Source organism: Apodemus sylvaticus, chromosome 14, assembly GCF_947179515.1.
Source record: "Apodemus sylvaticus chromosome 14, mApoSyl1.1, whole genome shotgun sequence".
Classification (NCBI taxonomy): Eukaryota; Metazoa; Chordata; class Mammalia; order Rodentia; family Muridae; genus Apodemus; species Apodemus sylvaticus.
The window spans coordinates 9,284,603-9,295,984 of record NC_067485.1 but is presented as its reverse complement, the minus strand read 5'-3'; the positions used below and the strand labels follow the sequence as shown (position 1 = coordinate 9,295,984).

At 41.1% G+C, this 11,382-nt stretch overlaps 1 protein-coding gene across 6 annotated transcripts in view; it reads right to left on the bottom strand.

Moving 5' to 3' along the window:
• Nucleotides 1-1,525: 1,525 nt before the first annotated feature.
• Gkap1 (G kinase anchoring protein 1) overlaps nucleotides 1,526-11,382 on the bottom strand; it is a 35,278-nt gene continuing 25,421 nt past the window's right edge. For all 6 annotated transcript variants that reach the window (XM_052157349.1, XM_052157345.1, XM_052157344.1 and 3 more), the window contains 5 exons: nucleotides 9,667-9,764; nucleotides 6,650-6,713; nucleotides 5,142-5,212; nucleotides 4,670-4,747; nucleotides 1,526-1,834 (listed from right to left, as the gene is read on the bottom strand). In XM_052157349.1, the coding sequence (XP_052013309.1) occupies nucleotides 1,787-1,834; nucleotides 4,670-4,747; nucleotides 5,142-5,212; nucleotides 6,650-6,713; nucleotides 9,667-9,764 (359 nt within the window). In that variant the 3' untranslated portion in view covers nucleotides 1,526-1,786. The remainder of the gene's footprint in view (nucleotides 1,835-4,669; nucleotides 4,748-5,141; nucleotides 5,213-6,649; nucleotides 6,714-9,666; nucleotides 9,765-11,382) is intronic.

The following is an 11,382-nucleotide window of genomic DNA, read 5'->3' as shown; positions in this document are numbered from 1 at the left end:
TTAAAGCCGTGCCTCTGCACACCTGGCCTCCCTCCATTTCCTTTAAGGACCCTGATCACAGCAGCTCCCACGTAGCTTCTCATGGTTTTCTTTCACTTATCAAATTATGTTGACTTTGTAATTTGAAGTTCTAGATGGACTGTCAACTATCTGCACACTGCCTTTCTAATTGTTATCCTGTGAAAACATCCAAGCCTTAGTAAAAATGAAGGTCATGTGGGCTGCATGTGTGATTCAGCAGAGTGCTTCCTGCTCACTGCTGTGTGTGTGTGTGTGTGCGCGCGCGTGCGTGTGTGTGAGGCCAAGGTTAGACTTCTGGCATAAAATGCCTTCCAAGGCTTCTACTCTTTCACAATACTTTCCTTATCATTTCTTCTTTTATTTTCATTTTTATTTTCCTTTCCCCTGAATGCCCTCTTTATTAACTATTGTTGCATCTGCTCTATGCTGTATGACAGACCAGCACTGGGAATCCAGGAAATGATAAATCCCAGCTCCTTGCAAGGCTCATGTAACCTAATGGGAGAAGGCAGAAAGAGATAAGCAATAATGACAATTCAGCACATTTCTATGAATGTTTTATTTCTCAAAAACTGTTAAGTGAAGTGAGACGGTTCAGTGGGTAAGGGCACTTACCATCATCCCCGCCCCCCAGTCTGATACGCAGTGCCCAAATGGTGGAAGGAGAGAAGGGCAGCTCAGGGCTCTCTGACCTCTACACATGCTGTGATATACACCACCCCAGAAAATTAAAACAAAAAGAAACAGGAAAGCCTGTCAAAAACAGGAATCTTGGGGCTGGAGAGATGGCACAGTGGGAAAGAGCACTTGTTCTTGCAGAGGATCTGCCTGGGCTGTGTTCCCAGAAGCCACATGGGGGCTCACGACCATCCTAACTCCACTTTCAGGGGATCTGATGCCCTCTTCTGGCCTCCATGGGCACCAGGCATACACACACATACAGAGACACACACACACACACCTCACGCATGTACACACACACACACACACACACACACACACACACAACTTACTTCTGCTATCACACAGTACCCCTGCCACTCAGCGATCTTCTCAAAGGTCAAAGACAACACTTTACTGAATTATAGTTGTGTACAACTGAAGAGACTAAAGCAAACGAAGTGCCCTGAGCAGCTAACTGTTGATTGCGCTCCTCTCTCTGAGACTCCTCACGGTTGTTGGGCCTATTTCTCACTGTGCTAGGGCCAGCCTGCTGTTTAAGCAAATCTTCTAACCCAGATTGTATTCCTTCTGCTGGGAATGCTTTTCAACAAACATACAGGAAAACTTCTTCTAAACATCACCTAAGTTCTCCCACTTTACGCTGAGGAACCCTGTGGTTACTCTTGGGGACACGTGTAACCAGTGTTTGCACTTACTTTGCCCACCCGAGGTGAGGGCACTAGCTACATTCTCTCCACTCATGCTGCTGCTGCTGTCCTATAGGGGTTGGCACACAGAGGGACCACACTGTTCAGGAGGTGTTAGAGATCACACAGATTCATGGAAGAGTAAATTAATTTTATTGACTGATGAAAAACTAAAGTCATAAGAAGTTTGGACAGAAAACAATAATCAAGTTCTGCTGGTATTCTGTATTTTCTTTTAACTTTAAGCCAAAAGAACATAAAACTGTAGACTATGAGTGAACTAGTTGCTTTTAGTTCCTTCAACAAAAAACTGCAGTTTAGCAGTTGCACAGCATTAAATATACACATTTCTGCAAAAGTGTGAAAGTATTCTGTGCCGGCCTTCGAGGCCACGATCACCTACACTGGTCAGGCTCGCAGTTCCTTTTCCCCTTCCTGCCGCCCTGTAAGAAGAAACAGCATGTGACTGAAGGTGCCCCCTGGGTGTCAGTTCATGAGCACACAAAATCAAAGCATAGCTACTTCCACTTGGCAGCTCTGAGTCACTTTAACAAACGAAACAGAAAGTAACAGTATTTCTATACAGATCTGTTTAATATGAATCAATAAGATCACAAATATCTCATTTCTTCAGAGCCCATTTTATCCTAAAGACCTTAAAAAGTACAAAACAAACAAGATAATTTATTTTTTTCATATAATCAGCAAATTTCATTCAGTTGTTTAACTTTTTGATAATTTATAATTCTTTTTTATTTATTTATTTATTTTTATTTTTTTATTTTTTTATTTATTTTTTGGTGTTTTGGAGACAGGGTTTCTCTGTATAGCCTTGGCTGTCCTGAAACTCACTGCCCCAGCGATAATTTATGTCACGTTCTGTATAGTTTTATTCTTCTAAAGATTTATTTATTTTATGTATGTGAGTACACTGTAGCTGTCTTCAGACATACCAGAAGAGGGCATCAGATGATCCTATTACAGATGGTTGTGAGCCACCATGTGGTTGCTGGGAATGGAACTGGGGACCTCTGGAAGAGCAGTCAGTGCTCTTAACCACTGAACCATCTCTCTAGCCCCTAGTTTTGTTTTTAATTAAAACAGTATTAGAATTTTGAAAACAATAATTTTATTTTCTACGCATAGGTGTTTTGTCTGTATACCACTTTCATGCCTGGCTTCCAAGGATGCCAGAGGAGATTGTCAGATCTTCTGGAGCTAAAGTTACAGAAAGGTGTGAGCTGCCATGTGGGTGCTGGGAATTGAACCCAGGTCCTCTGGAAGAATACTCAGTGCTCTTAACTGCTGAGTCATCTCTTGAGCTGTAGCAACAGAACTTTGATTTTTAGGCTGGGAGTAAGGGCAAAATACTCACACACATAAAATGAAAATGAGTACTTTACAGGGTAAGACTACACTAAATATACTTCTAAGTCACATTAGGGGCATGGCGGGCCCAGGCTCATTTGAATCCATAGGAGCTACCTTATCTTCTTTCACCCTTTCCACCCTACAGCTTCCCTTTCAGAGTCAAATACACCAGTCCTCTAAGTTAAAGCAAAACCAAAACCTCTTTTAAATGCATAAATGCTGTTATTCACTCCTGAGGGTGCAGAGGGCCAAGAAGATTTATTCATTTAGGGAAAAAAATGTACTGATTTTGTGGGAAATTAAATGTGAAAATAACATTTTAAAAAGGAATTTATTCACCGGGTGGTGGTGGCACACGCCTGTAATCCCAGCACTCTGGGAGGCAGAGGCAGGTGGATTTCTGAGTTCGAGGCCAGCCTGGTCTATAGAGTGAGTTCCAGGATAGCCAGGGCTATACAGAGAAATCCTGTCTCTAAAAAACAAAACAACAACAACAAAAGGAATTTATTTCTTGTTAGTAGGAAAAAAAGATTAGAAAACAGTCCTTGAATACCTTATGCTGAGGATTACTAGTGCATGTCTTACTGAGGACTACCAGTGTATATCCTAAAATTCTTATCATGCTTCTCAATGATAAGAATCACCAATAACACACCTGGGATAAACAACATTGATTATGACACTGCCTATGTGAAAAATTCAATGAGACTAAAAAACAAAACAAGCTGGGATGCCTTTACTTCCAGCATGGTTGGGCAAAGGCAGGTAAACCTTCTGTGGGATCAAGGCCAGTCTTGTCTACAGAGTGAGTTCCAAGACGGCTAGAGCTGTTACACAGATAAACCCTGTCTCAAGGAACCAAAACCAAACTGAACCGAATCGAACCAAACACCCCAAACCAATTCAACTAAGAGACAAACAAGGACTGCTTTCAGCATCTCATAATAATCAGGTTGTCCTTGAACTCACAGAAAACTGCCCCCAAGAGCAACATGTGCCACCATGCTAGGCTGGGTTAAATGATTTTTTATATTCTCTATGCTACCAGTAGCTTTTAAGCCTTTTTGTCCAAGATTTCACATTGATGATTTATATATATATATATATATATATATATATATATATATATATAATGTATAAGTATGCAAAAACACATGACACATTTATTAATGGAAAACAGTGATAACTGCTTTCAGTTGTTTCATACAGGAAAAGAAGAGCTGAAATAAGCTCTTAAGCCTAGCAGAATCTAAAATATCATTGAAATAATAGTAAATGCAGATAACATCGATGGGTGAAAGGTCACCCACTCTCAAGTCTCCACTGTATGTTACCTGTCAGTTAAAAGGGTGGGCATCTACAGTGGGGATAACCAGCAGGGTTAACCCGTGAGCAAGTGCAGGCGTATGTGCTGTCCCTTTGCCTTCCTGCTATATGATTAGAGGCACACATGGTCTACAGAGCTCTAATGTATTTCCTGAATCACTTCAGCTATTGTTGTATATACCAATATCTAGAATTACCTTTATATTTTCAAAAATGTTCATTATCTGGCCAATAACAAAAGCAATGACAAAGAACTAGAGAGCCGTTCACTGGTTAAGAACACTTGTTGATCCACAGGGCCCTGAGTTCAGTTCCCAGCCCAGGCTGTGATGTTCACAAGTGTTTCCAACCCTAGCTTCAGGAGATCAAACATACTCTCTGGCACAGCCCCTCCCCAACACACACACACACACACACACACACACACATCTAATTTTTTCTCCCCCTCTTTTTATTACAAAAATCATCAATATTATCTATTGAATAGTTTATGGCCTAAAAATAAAATAGCACATTCATTCTTTTATTGTATCTACTCTAAATGTGGCTATAAAGAAAATGTCAAAATTATAAAAACATACCTGGTATTTGGCTAATTCTGCCTGTAATACTTTCACTTTAGATCTTTCTTGTTCCAGTGCGGCGTGAAGTGAAGACACCTACAAGCAAATAAACAGTAAGAACAATCTTTCTGCCTTTTTTGGAAAGTACATTAATTCTGAATTATCTCTGTGATAAAACCTGACAACTGGCAGTATCAGAGATGCTCTTGCCATGATTCCCAGGAGACACTGTGCAGGTGTGCGCTAGACCAGGACACGCTTGCTGTGAAGGGGTACCACATCCAAGAACAGGGGAAGCTGTTTATCCTCATGTCTGTCCACCAATCACACCCTTACCTCTTCCCACTTCTTAGGACACACCTGCTATGTTTAATAAATGACGCAGAAACCTTGCTAGTGCCTAATACTAATCAACCTTTGCAGCCTGTGTAGTCGGGCATAACCATCAGGACCCCAGACGAGCGCTCGGCAGCAGAACCCGCAGCCTCACCTGGACGGTCAGCTCGTTCTTGATGCTCTGGGACTCGTCGACCTGCAGGAGGATCTCGGCCTTGTCCTTCACTGAGACACAGGAGAAGGGCAGCGTTAGTTACTGTTGGTAACGGCCTCAGCCCAGCAGGGCTGACAGACAGAACAGCACCGGCGGCAGGACAATGGCTTCTTCCTGGAGCCTGACTGCTTTTACCGCTCACCATCAACTTCTGGTCAGCGGCAGTTTTTAAAAAGTAATTTAAATTTTTTTGTGCCATTGAAATATTAATTGCATAGATATGATGATTAATTTTTCAATATGCCGTAACTAGGGACAGATATATAAGAAAATTGAAAAAATTACATAGGAAAAATTAAATATCTTGAGTATCTATTTATTAGGTCATGTTACTTCTTGTATTTTTGTTATACTTATTTACTCTGTGTGTGTGTGTGTGTGTGTGTGTGTGTCTTACATGCCACAGTCCGTCCACATGTGTCAGGATAACCTTGAAAGTCAGTTCTTTCAACCCATCATGTGTATTCCAAGAATCAAACTCAAGTTTACCAAGTTTACCATGTTTGATAGAACAGCTTAGCTTCCCCTGCTCAGCTGTCTTTCTACTTTGTAGCCCAGGTTGGCCCTTGGACATCTGATCCTCTTACCTCAGTCTCCAAAGTGCTAGGATTGCAGAAACAAACCATTACACTTGGCTTCTTGTCTAATCTTAAAACCAAGATTTTGCTTTCCTTTTTTTTTTAAGATGGTGGTCTCACTATGCAGCCTTGGCTGATCTAAAACTAAGAGATCCAGCAACCTCTGCCTCCAGAGTGCTGGATTGAAGAGTGTGTCTCCATGGCCCAGCTGGGTGCAGTAAAGTGTAAGAACTTGGCCCTCAATCCTCTATGTCAATAGTGGCAACAGTGCTTAATGACAGGGTCTTTTAGAGGCCTTATAATGATAATATTATATCAAACTATCCAACACATATCACACTGGGGAACTTTTTATTTTGTTGTGTTGATAAAAATTTTAACTTTATGATTTGTCTTCAGATATTAAGATTAGCTTTCATTCTAAAAAAAATACACAAAGGCTGAGTATGGTGGTGCGCGCCTCTCACGAACCCCTGGAGAGGCAGATGATCTGCACTGCAGGTTTCAGGCCAGCCAGAGCTACATAGTGAGACCCCAACTCAAAGAAATAAATCAAGGGAGCTTGAGAGGTGGCTCTGCAGTTGAGAGCACTGGCTGCTCTCACTAAGACCCTGGGCTCAGCCTCCAGCCACATGGTGGCTGACTACTGCTGCAGTTCCAGTTCAAGGAGATCCGGCCCTCTTCTGGTGTCTTTGGCAGCAGGCATGTTCAAAGTACATATGCGTTTATATATCTACACAATACATATATGCATTATATACGTATACACATATACACACGTATTATGTATGCATACACACATATATACATATACTACACACACACATTTTATATATATATATGTACACATGTGTCACGAGTGTCACTTACTCTCTCCCTCCTGAAGCATTTTCAGTAATTGTCCATTTCTTGCTTTTACTTCTTTATATTTTGCCTAATAGTCAAAGGAAATAAATTTTAATTTTTTAAAGATTTATTTATTTATTATATGTAAGTTCACTGTAGCTGTCTTCAAACACACCAGAAGAGGGAGTCAGATCTCATTACAGATGGTTGTGAACCACCATGCGGTTGCTGGGATTTGAACTCAGGACCTTCAGAAGAGCAGTCAGTGCTCTTAACCGCTGAGCCATCTCTCCAGCCCCAAATTTTAATTTTTAAAGTAAATGATACATCATGGTTTATATTTATTGCCCTGTGCATTCTATGCTTACTTAAAAACATAAATCAGTTATGAAGTAAACAGAATGTAGGATGTAAAGAGACACTGAATTAAGCCTCTAAAAACTTAAAGCAAGATGACTTAGAGTGTACGGCCTGAGGACACGAGTTTGATCCCTGGAACACAAAGGTACAAGGACAAATTTAAATGTAAAAGATTTCAAAGTAGAGAGGCTAAAAGTAAAGTCAGGAAAATATTAAGATTTCCTGAAGGTTTTCTCGTTCTTCCCAAACTAAAAACTTTAAATAATTCCAACTAATTTCAATAAAAGTAAAAAGACAACGGCCCGCTGTGGTAGTGCTGGCTGCGGTCTGATCAGAACCCCGCCCGCGCTGTTCTCCAGCTGCCACTGTCAGGCCCAGAGCTCTTGGCTGCGGGCCTGACTCCTCTGCTCCTCTCCACACAGCTGCCTCCTTCCGATCCTCACCAATGATATATCATACATTCAGGAACTGTGCTCCTATACGATCATGAGTGTTTGATAATTATCTTCCCAGTCTTCACTGAACATTTCCTTTAGTAGTCTGAAAAACTTTCAAATACTAATAAGTAATAAATAGTGAAAACAATATATTAAATTATAAAAAGATAAAAGCCTAAGAATATTAATGTGAAAACTTGTTCTTTAGGCATGTGCAAAATTTCCCAGTTTCATCTTTATTTCCACAGTGCTGGGGTCCAACCTAGAGTCTTTTTTGTTTGTTTTTAGTTTTTTGAATTTGGTTTTTTTTTTCTTTCTTTTTTTCTTTTTTTCTTTTTTTTTTTTTTTGGAGACAGGGTTTCTCTGTGTAGCCCTGGCTGTCCTGGAACTCACTCTGTAGACCAGGGTGGCCTCAGACTCAGAAATTCGCCTGCCTAAGGCATGAGCCACCACCGCCCGACTGCTTAGAGTCTTACCAAATACAAAAAGGGAAGCAGATGCCACTGAATGATGCCAGAACCCAGTGCATTCAAATATCTACTACTATTATTACTACTACTATATTATTGTTGTTGTTATTATATTTTGAGACAAGGTTTCCCTGTGTAGTGCCTGCTCTCCTAGAAATGCTTTGTAGACCAGGCCAGCCTTGAACTCAGAGAGAACTCCTTGTTTCTGCCCTCAACGTGTTAGGATCAAAGGCATGCACCTGGCTTTAAATATGTTTTAAATTCTATGAAACTGACTTTTACTAAACAGTATTCTATCCAATTAAACTGCTGATAATTTTTACTGAGTAATACTTAAGAAACAGATGATACAGAGCTGCCACACACACCAGTCCCAGAACCCTGACCCAGCACAGTAAATAATCAGTGTACTTCATCAGTGTTAGGAGACAAATGATACCTGAGGAGGAGGAATGTCTTTGTCAAAGTCTAGAGGGGAGTAGCAGGAGAATGCTCTGTAAATTGAGGTTAAAGACAACTGTAGGGCTGAGAGCTAGCTCACGTCAACAACACTTTCTACTCTTTCAGAGGACCCTGGTTTGGTTCCCAGCACCCACATCAGGTGGTTTACAACAACTTGTGACTCCAGCTCCAGGGGATCTGACAGCCTCTTCTGAATTCCATGGCAACTGGACACACATGTGCATACATACAAGCATATATATACACAAATAAGAATTTTAAATCAATCTTTAAAAGAACACAATTGTATATAAAGGATTAGCAAGGATATGGAGAAATTAGAATCCTTATGCATTTCTGGTAAAATAACAGCTGCTTTAGAAAAGCCTGGAAGCCACAGAAAAAGCCAAAACAATTATAATCAGCAATTCTACTCTTAAGTTATTCCAAATACTCAAAGACCCAAAAGCAGGACCACAGATACCTGTGCACCCATACACAGAATGTAGTCTGTACATGTAAGAGAACAAAGGACAATGGAGCAAATTCTGATCAATCCTGTAACAGGGAGGAACCTTAAAAACATTTTGTTAAAAGAAATAAATTGGGCTGGAGAGATGGTTCAGTGGTTAAGAGCACTGATTGCTCTTCCAAAGGTCCTGAGTTCAATTCCCAGCAACCACATGGTGGCTCACAACCATCTGTTATGGGATCTGATGCCCTCTTCTGGTGTGTCTGAAGACAGCTACAGTGTATTCATATAAATAATAAATAAATAAATAAATCTTAAAAATAAAAAACAGGGAGAAAAGTACAAAAAATGTGTGACTCTACCAAAATGAAAGATCAAGACAAGGCAATTCACAGAGGTGAATTGTTGTTAGGGGAAAGGGGGAGGAATTGTGGGTGGTTTAATTACTACCGTTTCTGCATGGAAACAGTAGTAATGGTCACACAGAAATGGGAAAGTACTGAACATCACTGACCCTTTAATCCCAGCACTGGGAGGCAGAAGCAGGCTGACCTCTATGAATTTGAGGCCAACCTGGTCTACACAGAGAGATCCTGACTCAAAACAAAGAAAAACTAATTAAATAAGCACTGCTACTGAACCACATGCTTAAAATGATTTATATATCTAAATACATGTAATAAATTATATATTCTATGATATATATCTTATAACAAAACTTATGCCATCATTCAGATTTTGTGGGTAATCTGCTAGAAAACCTGATAGACTTTCTGGTAACTAAATAATAAGCATATATAAAAACCCCCAGAAAACATAAATCCATAATTCTTTTCTTTTACAGAATAAGTGGATACGCACCTCCCACTGAGTGATCACAGCTTTAAGTTTCTGAATTTCTGCATCTTTCCTTTCAAGTTCTAACTTTAGTCTTTCAATTCTTCCATCTTTTAGACCCACTTCCTGAAAAAAAAAAAAACCAACAACAACACTGCTTTTGACCAAATTGTTGTACCCAGCATAGTTTACAACAGCCTTTGTAAAATGATTAAGAGGAAAAATACAGACTTAATTTTTTTTGGCAACTTTAAATTACTACATCTCTACCGTCACTCAATTACACGCTCCTAGTTACATACAGTGAAAGCAAGTGACTTTTTTTGTTTTCTGAGACAGGTTTCTCTGTGTGGCCTTGGTTGTCTGAGAACTCACTGCCCTGGGACTCACGATACAAACCAGGCTGACCTTGAATTTGAGAGACCCTCCTGTGTCTGGCTCCCAAATGCTGGGATGAAAGGCATGCCATCAGGCCTGGCTGGGTTTTGATGAGTGTAAACCGGTTCCATTTCCCTAAAGGGTAATGTGTACAGACCCTCAACGAGCCGTCGCGAGGGGCCAGGGGAAAGGACTGCAACATTTTTGTCATATGAATCATGTCTAGTGCAGTATGGGGACTTCACATCAACAAGCGCATATAAACCAAGGTTTAACATGAGACAAACTGCTGGGCAGTGTGGTGAAGAGGAGGCTGCCATCAAGGCTGGCTGCAGGGAGGGGAGATGGCACAAGACGGCTTTGAGCTGGGTTTGGTGACCTATGCTGTGGCCCCAATGCCTACAAGGCTAAAACCACAAGTTAAACCCAAACAAGACAGAGGGCACTTTTCATTTCTCTGTCTGGGCCTGCACTCAGGAAGCAGAAGCAGGAAGACCTCTGTGAGTTCAAGGCTAGCTTGGTCTATTGAGTAAGTTCCAGAACAGCAGAAGCTATACAGAGAAAGTGTCTTGAAAAACCCAAAGCAAACAAACAGTGTCCCCCCCCCCCCACATACAAATCAACAACAGCAACAACCACATGTAGAATTACTATGGCGCAAGTCATATCCATCTCTCTGGTTTTTTGTTTTTGTTTTTTTGAAACATGATTTCTCTGTGTATCCCCCCCCCCCCCTCTGTCCTGGAACTCACTCTGTAGACCAGGCTGGCTTCGAACTCAGATATCCACCTGCCTCTGCCTCCCAAATGCTGGGATTAAAGGCGTGCGACACCACCGCCCAGCTCTCTCTGGTTTTTCTTTTTCTTTTTTCTTCTTTTTTTGATTTGTTTTTTTTTTTTCAAGATAGGGTTTCTCTGTGTAGCCCTGGCTGTCCTCGAACTCACTCTGTAGACCAGGCTGTCCTCAAACTCAGAAATCTGCCTGCCTGACTCCCAGAGTGCTAGGATTACAGGTGTGTGCCACTACCACCTGGCTTCTCTCTGGTTTTTCAAGACAGCATTTCTTCTGTGTAGCCCTAGATATCCTGGAACTCTCATTTAGATCAGGCTGGCCTTGAACTCACAGAGATCCATGTGCCTCTGCTTCCGAGTGCTGGGCTTTAAGGTGTGTGCCACTGCAGTCCGGCCCTGCCCTGCTCTCAGTCGGCTATGGCAACCTGCATTCTGCTGAGTACGCTGTGCCATCCACTGTCCTCACAGGTCATTGTTATCTAGCCCAATGCGCACTCTTCATCTTTCTTCAATGTTTCCTGGACTCAGCAATAAAATTACTATTACTAAATCCAAGTTTATTATGCTCAAA